Source organism: Gadus macrocephalus, chromosome 2 (genome assembly GCF_031168955.1).
Source record: "Gadus macrocephalus chromosome 2, ASM3116895v1".
Taxonomy (NCBI): Eukaryota; Metazoa; Chordata; class Actinopteri; order Gadiformes; family Gadidae; genus Gadus; species Gadus macrocephalus.
In genome coordinates, this window is record NC_082383.1 from 6,122,382 (window position 1) to 6,133,667 (window position 11,286).

The 11,286-nt window shown below is 44.2% G+C and overlaps 2 protein-coding genes across 2 annotated transcripts in view; one reads left to right on the forward strand and one right to left on the reverse strand.

Moving 5' to 3' along the window:
• The window catches only part of lmx1al (LIM homeobox transcription factor 1, alpha-like), a 19,689-nt gene extending 10,447 nt beyond the window's left edge, over positions 1-9,242 (forward strand). Inside the window, exons 4-9 of the mRNA XM_060036809.1 lie at positions 5,439-5,671; positions 6,054-6,220; positions 6,531-6,608; positions 6,999-7,116; positions 7,231-7,386; positions 7,483-9,242. Coding sequence (XP_059892792.1) covers positions 5,439-5,671; positions 6,054-6,220; positions 6,531-6,608; positions 6,999-7,116; positions 7,231-7,386; positions 7,483-7,643 — 913 coding nt within the window. The 3' untranslated portion in view covers positions 7,644-9,242. The remainder of the gene's footprint in view (positions 1-5,438; positions 5,672-6,053; positions 6,221-6,530; positions 6,609-6,998; positions 7,117-7,230; positions 7,387-7,482) is intronic.
• A 455-nt stretch (positions 9,243-9,697) lies between these two features.
• On the reverse strand, positions 9,698-11,073 carry LOC132446509 (coiled-coil-helix-coiled-coil-helix domain-containing protein 5). Its single transcript, XM_060036840.1, has 4 exons — positions 10,934-11,073; positions 10,636-10,776; positions 10,336-10,487; positions 9,698-10,102 (listed from the first exon to the last, which is right to left on the reverse strand). Coding segments are annotated over exons 1-4 (333 nt in total). The 5' UTR covers positions 10,936-11,073; the 3' UTR covers positions 9,698-10,064.
• Positions 11,074-11,286: the final 213 nt, after the last annotated feature.

The following is an 11,286-nucleotide window of genomic DNA, read 5'->3' on the forward strand; positions in this document are numbered from 1 at the left end:
AAACGCACGCACACACACAATCACAGATACACACACACAAAAACACACACACACACACACACACACATGCACACACACACACACACACACACACACAAATACCCACAATGCATGCCAGGCAGGTTTTTAGCGGTTACTTGGTGCTAGTGTTATATAGTTGACCTTGTAATCATATATCCTGCCACAAAAGGAGTCAGGAGGACCTACCCAATCTGACCACATGGAGAGTTTGTCTTATTAACATGAAAAAATGCACAGAATCAGCGATGCTATGTCACCGTCTAACTCTGAGGGGGGGGGGGTGGGAGCCTATGGAAACTCCCGATGTGCAGCATCTATCCCCATTCAACACAAGCTAGCTGTTAAGACGCTAGCAACACAAATGGCTGCTTTATTGGGTGTATATATTTACCGGTAGATATGCTTAGAAAATAAGTGTGCCATCAAGGGATGTTGACACTACTTATTAAAGACGGTAACGGCGTAATTGGACCGAGAGGACTGCCTTTTTGGCGGTCGTATAACAACACACGGGCGGGTCTGTTGCACGTGCACAGATAGACGAACAAACGGCCGTATCTGTCAGTGTTTTATTGATGTTTGTACTACCCATACACCCTATCTGTGTTTACATACGCTGTGCACCATTGTGTTCATGCGTGTTACTATGGGCATATGACTGTATATATGCCTCCTTCTGATTTAGCCTTCATGCTTGCTTGTGTGTGTGTGTGTGTGTGTGTGTGTGTGTGTGTGTGTGTGTGTGTGTGTGTGTGTGTGTACGTCGGTTTGGGTGTGTGTGTGTGTGTGTGCGTGTGTGTGTGTGTGTGTGTGTGTGTGTGTGTGCGTGCACTTGTGTCATGTGTGAGTGTGTGAGTGTGTGTGTTAGTGTATGTGAGTGTGTGTGTGTCTGTGTGTGTATGTGTGTGTGTGAGTGAGTGGTGGCAGGGTACCGGTATCGTGGGGAATGCTGGGAGATTTTAATAACACAGAAGCAGTGCAGGGAGATTTAATAAAAGGAGATGATGTGATTACTGATCCCTGGCTCTGAGCCATTTTGCTTCACAGAGCAATATCCGCCTCAAGTGCACGCACGCACGCACACACACAAACACACACACGCAATCACACATATTCACAACAGCACTACACACATATTCACACTACACACACACATCCACACACCTAAGAAATGGATACTAAAAACAAAACAATTTAAAAGTAAGATTCTCGCATGTACGTTTGATATTGATTTCCCGTCATCCATGCTATTGAAACTTTGGGATCATGTTGAAGTGTCCCTGAGTTTGGCTCTTGTGATCCATACATAATGGTCATTCCATAGCGCCATCTACGTTATGATCCCAGTAATCTATATCACACCAGATGATGACATACTGATCGCAAATAAACAGATCGTCACTCCTGCCTTCTTTAACACAAATCAACAGTTGAAATTTCTCTGTGTCCCTCTATTGTTAAGGGCCAATACAATATTGTTATTTTATTATATTGTGAAATATACCCATTCCTACAACAGTAACAGCATGGGATTGTTGCAGATAAACCCTACTAGTGTTGCTGATCAGGCTAGTCAAAGCAGGCAATGGAAAATAATACTGTTTGCTATTTTCACAAATACAACAACAAAGACACTGCGATTTTGTTTGTAGGATGGCTAGGCTTGTAGTAATATCTTGTAGAGACCAAGCTGGAGTGTAAATGCCAAACATATATGTATAAATATATATACCTATAGACCTTTTCCTCCTCTTCCTCCTCCTTCTATCACATGATCTCTGAGCTGGTAATTACCTGCTCTCCCTTCGCTGTCTGTGATCCGTGTGGAAAGTCAGACTGAGTTGGCTTCAGCCGATTTCCATTCCTGCAGAGTTTTTCCTGATGATAACGCACAAGTATGTGTGTAATGAGAGCTGCTGAATACAGAGGGAAGGACTCAATGAACCATGTCACCGAGATTAACTGCTATCTGTTGAATCTTCATACAATGCAGAGTGTGGTAATCCGTGTGGATACTGGTGTAAATCATGGTATTTGGTTAATTTATTTGGTATGCATATGAGTAAGGTATAGTTTCTAACGTTCCCTAACAATCATGCAAAAAATAAATAAATAATGCTAATGCTAAAAATATAAATGACAGCTTCAACAGGTAATGGCCGTTATATATCAGTATCCCTGTAAATATGAGTTTCGGTAAAATTTGGAGGAAATGTTGATAAAGATCTATATATTGAAGCCTAATATAAAGTGTAAGTAAAGAAACATGTAAATGTGCTGTTACACATGTATTACACACATGGACACCGAGAGAAAAACACAGACTTGTGTGGCTATACGGTCTCGATAGCACAAATTTGCCACGGTGGCTTAATGTACCCTGGTCGTGTGGCTAAGCTGCATTATGAAGTGGTTAACCATTACATCTATTGTGTGTTGTATAAAGCCCGTGGAAATGGCCAGTTTGAATGATACTTCTATTAGGAGGGATTAGACTGAGCTCCTTATAGACTCCCCACTGCGACAGTTGCCCCAAGTTGCCTCCGTTTGCCATGTCGGGTGAATTCCTAGCGTGCTGTGTACACTCTGCTTAGCAAACGGGGCTCTCAGAAAGCCAACATCATCAGTCTGCAGGTCAAGCCATTCCGGGAAGACTCGGTTTGAACACTTTTTAGTTCACAGGCAATTGTTAAGGGTCGATTCCATCCACAATAACTTATAACTAGTTCATGTTTACTACTTATATATGTATGCTATTATAACTAATATTATTATTATCACGATTAACACTGCTATTTTTATTATTAATCTTCATCATATTCATTTTATTATTATTATCACTATTATTTTACCGTAATATATGAACAGTACATAACAGCTCAAATGTTCTTCATGAAAGAATCATCAAAAGGACAATATCCCAATCATAATCATCCATTATGGCTATCCGGGAAACCCGTCATCTCTGAGTGCAATCCAATCTGAATTGTGAATCATGACGAGCACAACGCAGGTGTTGGTGGCAATCCACGCGGTTGTCAGAGCCCGAGAGCCAGCCAGTGAACGCGGCGGAGCATTGTCTCCATTACAGAAGGTGATGGATGTAAAACTGAACATGAGGGCCTGCATTAGAACAGATCACCGTCGGGCTGCTTGAGTTTTTTTTTCTTCTTTTTGTTAAGATGTAAAGTTAGTGACACTGTCATTTGGGGAATTTGCGTTTGGCAGATGGATCGCGGGAGATTAGCCGCGGCAGCTGCGTTTGGGACAGAATCGCAGATTATGGGCTCTAGTGTGAAGACCTGGCTCCCTCTGCACTCTCTCGATCTGGGCAGCGACACCTTCCTGTCACCCAGTCAGGGTGCCTCGACACTTCTGTCCTGTAGTCACCACCTCCTCCTCCTCCTCCTCCTCTTCCTCCTCCTGCCCCGACCCCGTACTACCCCTCCACACACACACGCACATGCGCACACAAACACACACACACACACACACACACACACACACACACACACACACACACACACACACACACACATACACACACACACACATACACACAAACACGCACACATGCGCACACACACACACGCACACACATGCGCACACACACACACACACACATAGGCACACAGGGACGCACGGACATACATACACTAACACACAAGCACAGAGGAACACACACACACACACACACCACACACACACATAGGCACACAGGGACGCACAAGCACAGAGACGCACACTCACACACACACACACAATCACCCAACAGGCATACGCACACACACACACACACACACACACACACACACACAGACACACACACACACACACACACACACACACACACACCACAGGCACACCACGGGCACCAGCACACAAACACAGATACACACACACACACACACACGCACACACACGCACACACACACACACACACACACACACACACACACACACACACACACACACACACACACACACACACACACACACACACACACACAATTAAGCAAATAAACACACTCACCATATATTTTTTAATAGTGTCTATGGAAAAAGAATTTCCACTCAACACATTATGAAATGTTATTTTAATAATAGTATAACATTTAAAAGTACCTAATTTCTAGAATTTAAATAACTATCTATAAATATATAGGTGACTGTTTAATTACGTCTACCCACGCTCTGTTATTAACTTATTTATTTGTATGCATAGGTATGAAATGTAGTATAGATACTGTGTGTGTGTGTGTGTGTGTGTGTGTGTGTGTGTGTGTGTGTGTGTGTGTGTGTGTGTGTGTGTGTGTGTGTGTGTGTGTGTGTGTGTGTGTGTGTGTGTGTGCGCGTGTGTGTGTGCGTGCGAGTGTGTGTGCATGCATGCATATGTGTTTCTGTGTGTGTCTGTGTGTGTGTGTGTGTGTATGTGTGCGCACGTGCATGTGCGTGTGCTTAGGGTGTGCATAAGTGAGAGGGTAGAGATTAACCCCATGCTATCCCCAATCCCTGGTTATGAGTTTACAGCGTCTGTCTGGCCATCGCACTGTTTAAACAACAATCTAATTAATCCTGTCTTTATTAGTTTCAGTGAACTGGGGAGGCAGGCTGGGAGGGCACGAGGGAAAACTGGGAATGCTGGCAGAAAACACTGGGAAGGGAGGGGCAGGGAACCTGAAGGACCAGGATGAGAGGTATTCACTGGTGCTACTAAATATATGTGCAGAGCTGCTCTCAATATGGAGACATATTGCAGCTTTAAAGCAGGCTGCCGGGGAACAGAACGGGACAAAAGGAGGAGAGGGGTCAGGGTCAGAGAAAGGAAAAAGTATTGTCTTTTTCAATTCAATAACATCAATTCAAGACCTCATTATTTCCATTTCAATATGTTTTTTCTTAATCCTTAACCAAAGAGAGGAACATTTAAGACGATTTCTCTTCACATAAAAAAAGAACGCAATTGCAATATCAGAATAGCACCGAGCATTATTACCCTGACCACTGGTTAACTACTGCCCCCTACCGGCGGGGAGAGGAAACAGTCACTTTTGACAAATGTAATTCCTGCAAGCAGATGTTCAGCATGTTGCTCTGTGGATTGGGTAATGTCGCTTCGACCTTTAATTAAGTGACTCCACTAATCACCACAAGCATGGCGTTGAAAGGGAAAACGTGTCCCATCCTCCCGTGTGTGTTCCTCTTTTATTTATTGACACTCCTATAGGCTACAGTCTCTCTCTCTCTCTCTCTCTCTCTCTCTCTCTCTCTCTCTCTCTCTCTCTCTCTCTCTCTCTCTCTCTCTCTCTCTCTCTCCCCCCCCTCTCTCTCTCTGAGACCAACACTCTTGCCCATGTCCTCCACGCATCCACATATCTGCTCAGGCCAACATGTCGTCCGTCTCTCCCCCCTTCCAGGCTGTTTGTGAGGAAGTGCAGTGCGTGCCTGCAGGTGATTGGCCGCTCGGAGCTGATCATGCGCGTGCTGGGCCAGGTGTACCACCTGGGCTGCTTCAGCTGCTGTGAGTGCGAGCGGCGTCTGCAGAGGGGCGATGAGTTTGTGCTGAAGGAAGGCCAGCTGCTGTGCCGCGTGGACTACGAGAAGGAGAGGGAAATGCTGGCGGCCATCAGTCCCGCCCCGACGGAGTCAGGTGCAAAAGGATTCCGCGGTCGACGCAAACCACAAAAACACACAAACCACAAACACGCACCCACGCTCCACACGGTTGGCCGTGCGATGTTGGATAATAGATTTCCGTGAACTCCAAAAGCAAAACTCCAAAAGGTCTTTCCAAAGATATTTTTCTTTTCAGTACAGTTGCATACATACATATATGTCCATGCAACATATGTTTATTTATATATATATTCAGTATATATTCACCAGTTCAACCCCCCCCCCCCCCCCCCCGCCCCCCAAGACCACTTTACCCACCACAATCTGCTACAGCAGTCCACTGTAAAAATCTCATCTGTTTTCACACATTCCCTCACTCACACTAACCCCCCCCCCCCGTTGACTGTGTCCTCCAGTGAAGAGCGAGGATGAGGACGGCGGCGGCGGCGGCTCCGGCGGGGGGAAGGGCGGCGACGAAGGGAAGGACCACAAGCGGTCCAAGCGGCCGCGCACCATCCTGACCACGCAGCAGCGCCGAGCCTTCAAGGCCTCCTTCGAGGTGTCCTCCAAACCCTGCCGCAAGGTGAGGGGACCCCCCCTCCCCCCCCCCCCCCCCCCCCCCCAGCCACCGGCCCTCCGTACCCACACACAGAGAAGGGCATGTTGAGGGCGGCAGTGGCTCAGGAGGTAGAGCGCGTCGGCTGGTAACCACGAGTTTGCCGGTACGATCCCCGGCTGACGCCGCCGTCGGAGTGTGGATGGGCGAAGGTCAGACCATCTCGTGGAGCGCTTTGGATCGAAGCGCTATTTAAATGCGCTCCTTTAATATTGATGTGCTGGCAGAGGGAGGAGGGGGAGCGACGGTGTTAATGATGGAGGATTGTCTACTGCAGGTGAGGGAGACTCTGGCCGCCGAGACGGGACTGACGGTGCGGGTGGTGCAGGTGTGGTTTCAGAACCAGAGAGCGAAGGTGGGAGTTGCGAAAACACGTGGCGGATGTGTGCACACGCGCACACACACACACACACACACACACACACACACACACTTACATACGCCACACATAGACACACACATGGACATACATACACATAAACATGAATACACATTCACGAAATCAAAGACAATGAATAAAAAACTGCTTTTGATGTCAGTTTTAACCTCACCATTTCATTGTACGCTTTAATAAGGTTTAGGTGTGTTTTAGTATTTGAATATGATTGAACTGAATAGTTGTTTTTTTACCGCAACGTTAATTACATTTTTTGACTTCGAATACCTTGAAAAGCGCTACATGAACAAAACGATGAATAGCGTTATTGACGTATTGACGTTTGGATTCATGTGTCGGGCGCTGCAGATGAAGAAGATAGCCCGTCGACAGCAGCAGCAGCAGCAGCAGCAGGAGCAGGAGCAGATGGCTGGGGGCCGGCGGGGGCCCAACAGGGGGGGCCGACAGAGCAACGATGACAGCGAAGGTATAGCTACTTCCCTACCTTTCATGAAACCAACCGAAAGATCTAAGCAGACGAGGAGTTGAGCTAGTTTCATATTTGTATTTTTATTTATTTGTATGTGTTTTTTTTTTAAAGATGGCTCCAGTACTCACGGGATGGACGGGCTTCTGGGGTATCCCTCATTGCCACGGCAGCAGCTTCTGGCCCTGGACCCCAACATATATGGAGGGGAGCCCTTCAGACACGGGCTTACACCTCCTCAGCTGACCAATGAGCAGCTCCACGCCTATGGTACGACTGTGGTGTTAGAATTAACATTAAACAGGCCTGTGGTTCTTTCTTTTATCAGTTATTCACATTTCCCCAAACTATCTGTCTGTGTCTCAGAATCCGAGACGGTGTTCCACGATCTGGACAGCGACGGGAGCCTCGGTCACCTTGGCGACTGTCTCTTGGCAACAGGGGTGGAGAGTGGTCTCCTTGCAGGACGGGTGGGAAACCCAATCGACCGTCTCTACTCCATGCAGAACTCCTACTTCACCTCCTGACCCCTGTGAACTCTCACCCTTTCCCTACGCTTCCACCTTTCACCTCTCAGAGATGCAGCTAATGGAGTCCGTCCATCAACATGCCTGTAGGACCACTCTTCATGAACAGCCTACACCCAAATACAAACACAAGCTTTTATTCAAATCCCAAATCATCAAATAGCAAATAGGCAGGCAAAGAGTGTGCTCGTTTGAATACACATTGCGGTAGTATAGCATTACCACAATTGTATAAAATCGACACACAAATGTATAAGTAGACACTGAAATTTTAAAAGACCTCAATTTTATTGTTTGTTATTTATGTTTATTCAATGTTATCAACCATAGAGGTATTAAAGCACTTTTAAAAACAAAAGAAAAAGCATAAAACACTTGGTACGAGATGTTGGTACAAGTTATATGATGTATTTTTAAATTATTGGGGATAAAACGTTGATTTAATCAAACTCTTTACTTGGTCGTCGAAGCAGGGTTGAAGAGAAATTCAAGAATCTAATTAGATAAGTAGATTACAATTGTTTGATAACGTTGATGGTGGTTAGGTATCGTGTACTCTGAATTGACCTTCATGGATAGGGGTAGAATTGTGTTCTCAGGTTAGTGTGTATATTTGTGTGACCTGAGTCTTTCACTCAGGAAGGTATGCTGGAAAGGATGGATCTCAATTTATTTTCCACAATGGTCAGAGTAAAACTTTTGTAAGAAAAAACAACAACAACAACACAATAAAAGCTTTCTAATGTCAGTCTCCAATTAAAAACAGAGATAAAATCCAAAGCTTATTCTTTAACTTAAAAACAAAATAGTTCAAGGCCAAAACGGATAGAATAGAAACCAATCACGTATAGGAAATACTACAGGGTAGATTGAAGAGCCTTATACGGAAACAGGGTTGTGGTTCAGGAATAGACACTTAATGGTTCCCTCTTCTTGTATACCGTGTTCACAAAATAAAAGTAGTGCTGTGCTGTAGTTTGAAGACAAAAAGGCTCTCCAACTTCCTAAAGTTGGGGTGTTAAGCACGTGATGGTGTGCTGTCCTGTAATATAAATGTGAATATGACTGTATGTTCGCTACTATTACACTTTTTGACACTTTAGTTGTTTCTTTATTTAGAGCATTTCCTGAAAGAAATTGTTGTTGTATGACATTTTGTATCTTCTAGTTCCTCTCATATTCGACAAATACTCAAATTGTAGCATGATATATTGTGTGTCGCAATATAGATCGGAAAAGTGTGGTTTGAGGTCATAATGGACGCCGAGCTTTGCAAAAAGAAAAAAAAAATCAACATAGCACAGGAGCCAGACTCTCCTCTCCTCTGGTTCAGGAATATAAATATATTAGGATTATATTTGTTTGATTTATCGTGCTATAGTGATTGGCTACAGCTTGTAACATTATCCTTTATGGCAGTATGTTTGTCTATGATCACTGATTGATGGCATTCATGCAGTGATATTTTATGTGAAAGTAACTTATTTGTGTGGTATTAGGCGAGTTTCTGCTATTTTAACATTTTTTGGGTTTTGTTTTAACAGGTGATGTGATTTGAATGTACCGTTGCCATATCTTCAAATACAATCGGCAATCACACTTCTGAAGTGTTGCTTCACTTTTTGGTCCTGAATGTTAGTCCGATATACGCAGGAAAAAAAAGTGTTCTTCCCCTCAGCATTTAATAAGTCATCGAGCAAAGTATCCTGTTCCGCTCTGTAGTCAAAGGGCCCATAACTCAACGGCCTCCCTCAGTAGTCCCTCTGATTAGATGTAGTCACCAGACAGACTCCCTCCCCTCCAAAGACTCCCTGTTGAACAGTGACCGGGCTAAGAAATGTGTGGGAGCTAAAAGTGCCCAGTTTAATATGTTGCTGTGATTCAGGCTTGCATGGAGGGAGTGTAGGGAGTAGCGACACACATGAGTTACGTTGAAACCCCACTAGGGGGTTAACCCAGTGAGTAATACTTCGGACATCCATTTTGATTAAACTATTAGACCGAAGAAGCAGAGAAGTCAGAACAAAGGTCAAATCGTAAAAATAAATATACAATTTCATAGAAAATTATATTTTTATTGGTTGAAATTTTTCGGAAAATCAAAAAGGGACATACAGTACTGTTTGTACATATTCACATTAATGTTTGCCCAAAAGAAACTTTGCCCAAAAGATTATGATATGTGTGTAGGCAGAAATGCACCTTTGTTGGGCCTTTTGGCTCACACTATTAAAACTGCACTTAAACTAGACCTACCAACAAAGCTGCCAAGGCTAAGCTAGTACTGTGTTTTAGGTGACATTGAGGTTTACATCATTAAAGTACATAGCATAACTGGGCTGAATTCATTGTTGACAAGTCCTTCCTTGCCGCTGTAAAAGACAGTTCTGGTCATAGAGGGGTGAACGTAAGGGGGGCCTTCTAGGTAGGGTGAGGTACTGGGGTCTCGATTGTGGCTTCTGCAATGTAAATCAATAAAGCAAAAAAAAATCACTACAGGTAAGGCAAGTTAACTTAGGTCTTATTTGTTGGTGTCCCTACTCCCATTGGATGTGGGATACATTGACCTTACACACACACACACACACACACACACACACACACACACACACACACACACACACACACACACACACACACACACACACACACACACACACACACACACACACACACACGATTGAAAGCTCACCTGCTCCACTGAGATCGACCGTCTCCGCGCAACCCAGGAAACGTGCTATGTGTGGCTGGCAGGAGGTAGGGTCGGCTTGGTTCTCCCGGAGACAGTGCTCAAATTGTACAAATTCTTTCGAACAGCTTGACCTTATTTTCTGGATCACTGGGCTGGAATGAGAGATTACCAACAAATAAAGTTGATTTATTAGTGCGTGTGTGGTGTGCGTGCATGCGTGTGTGTGTGTGTTGCAGGGAGGAGGCGAAGGTTACGCTTTCCTGTTCCACTGCAAGAAATACACAAGGGTCATCCACTTACTGTGAAGATGTGCAGTTGGCGACCTTCATCTTGAGTTCATGACAGTGATGCTGCCATGTCGACGGGTTGGAGGCCACACAAGACCCATATTCCTCCATCTCTTTTTGGCAATACTTTGCCGTAATATTCATGGCAGCCTGCCTAGAAGGTGACACATATGTAGGTCAATTAATTCCGTTTATTACTAGTAGGAAGTTAACTAATACACTTTCAGGCACTTTGGACAACATACAACATGCATTTAGAAAATATAAATTCACGATGACATTTGTTAATAATTTAATATTTGCTTTCTTACATGATTGGGATGATAACTGTGGACTTGGCACTCGTAAAGAATAAATAGCAGAATCAAGGTTATAATAACGATATGGTTTCTGCATGTGCAGCCATGTCTGTATGTTCACTGCCGTATACGCCTCCTTATGAGTTCATTGGAAGAGATGGTTGGATTGTACAATTCTATTGGTTTGGTTTACGTCAGTTTTCCATTTAGGCCTGCCCCTTTTTGTGACGGTTCCGTTTTCTTAAAGGCATAGCATATCGCCATATAACCATGTTCCGCAAATATATTCATTATTATTCCATCTTCATAGACACGTAAAATAAATATTATGGTCCTCTATACTAATGTTTATAAAAAATAAACAC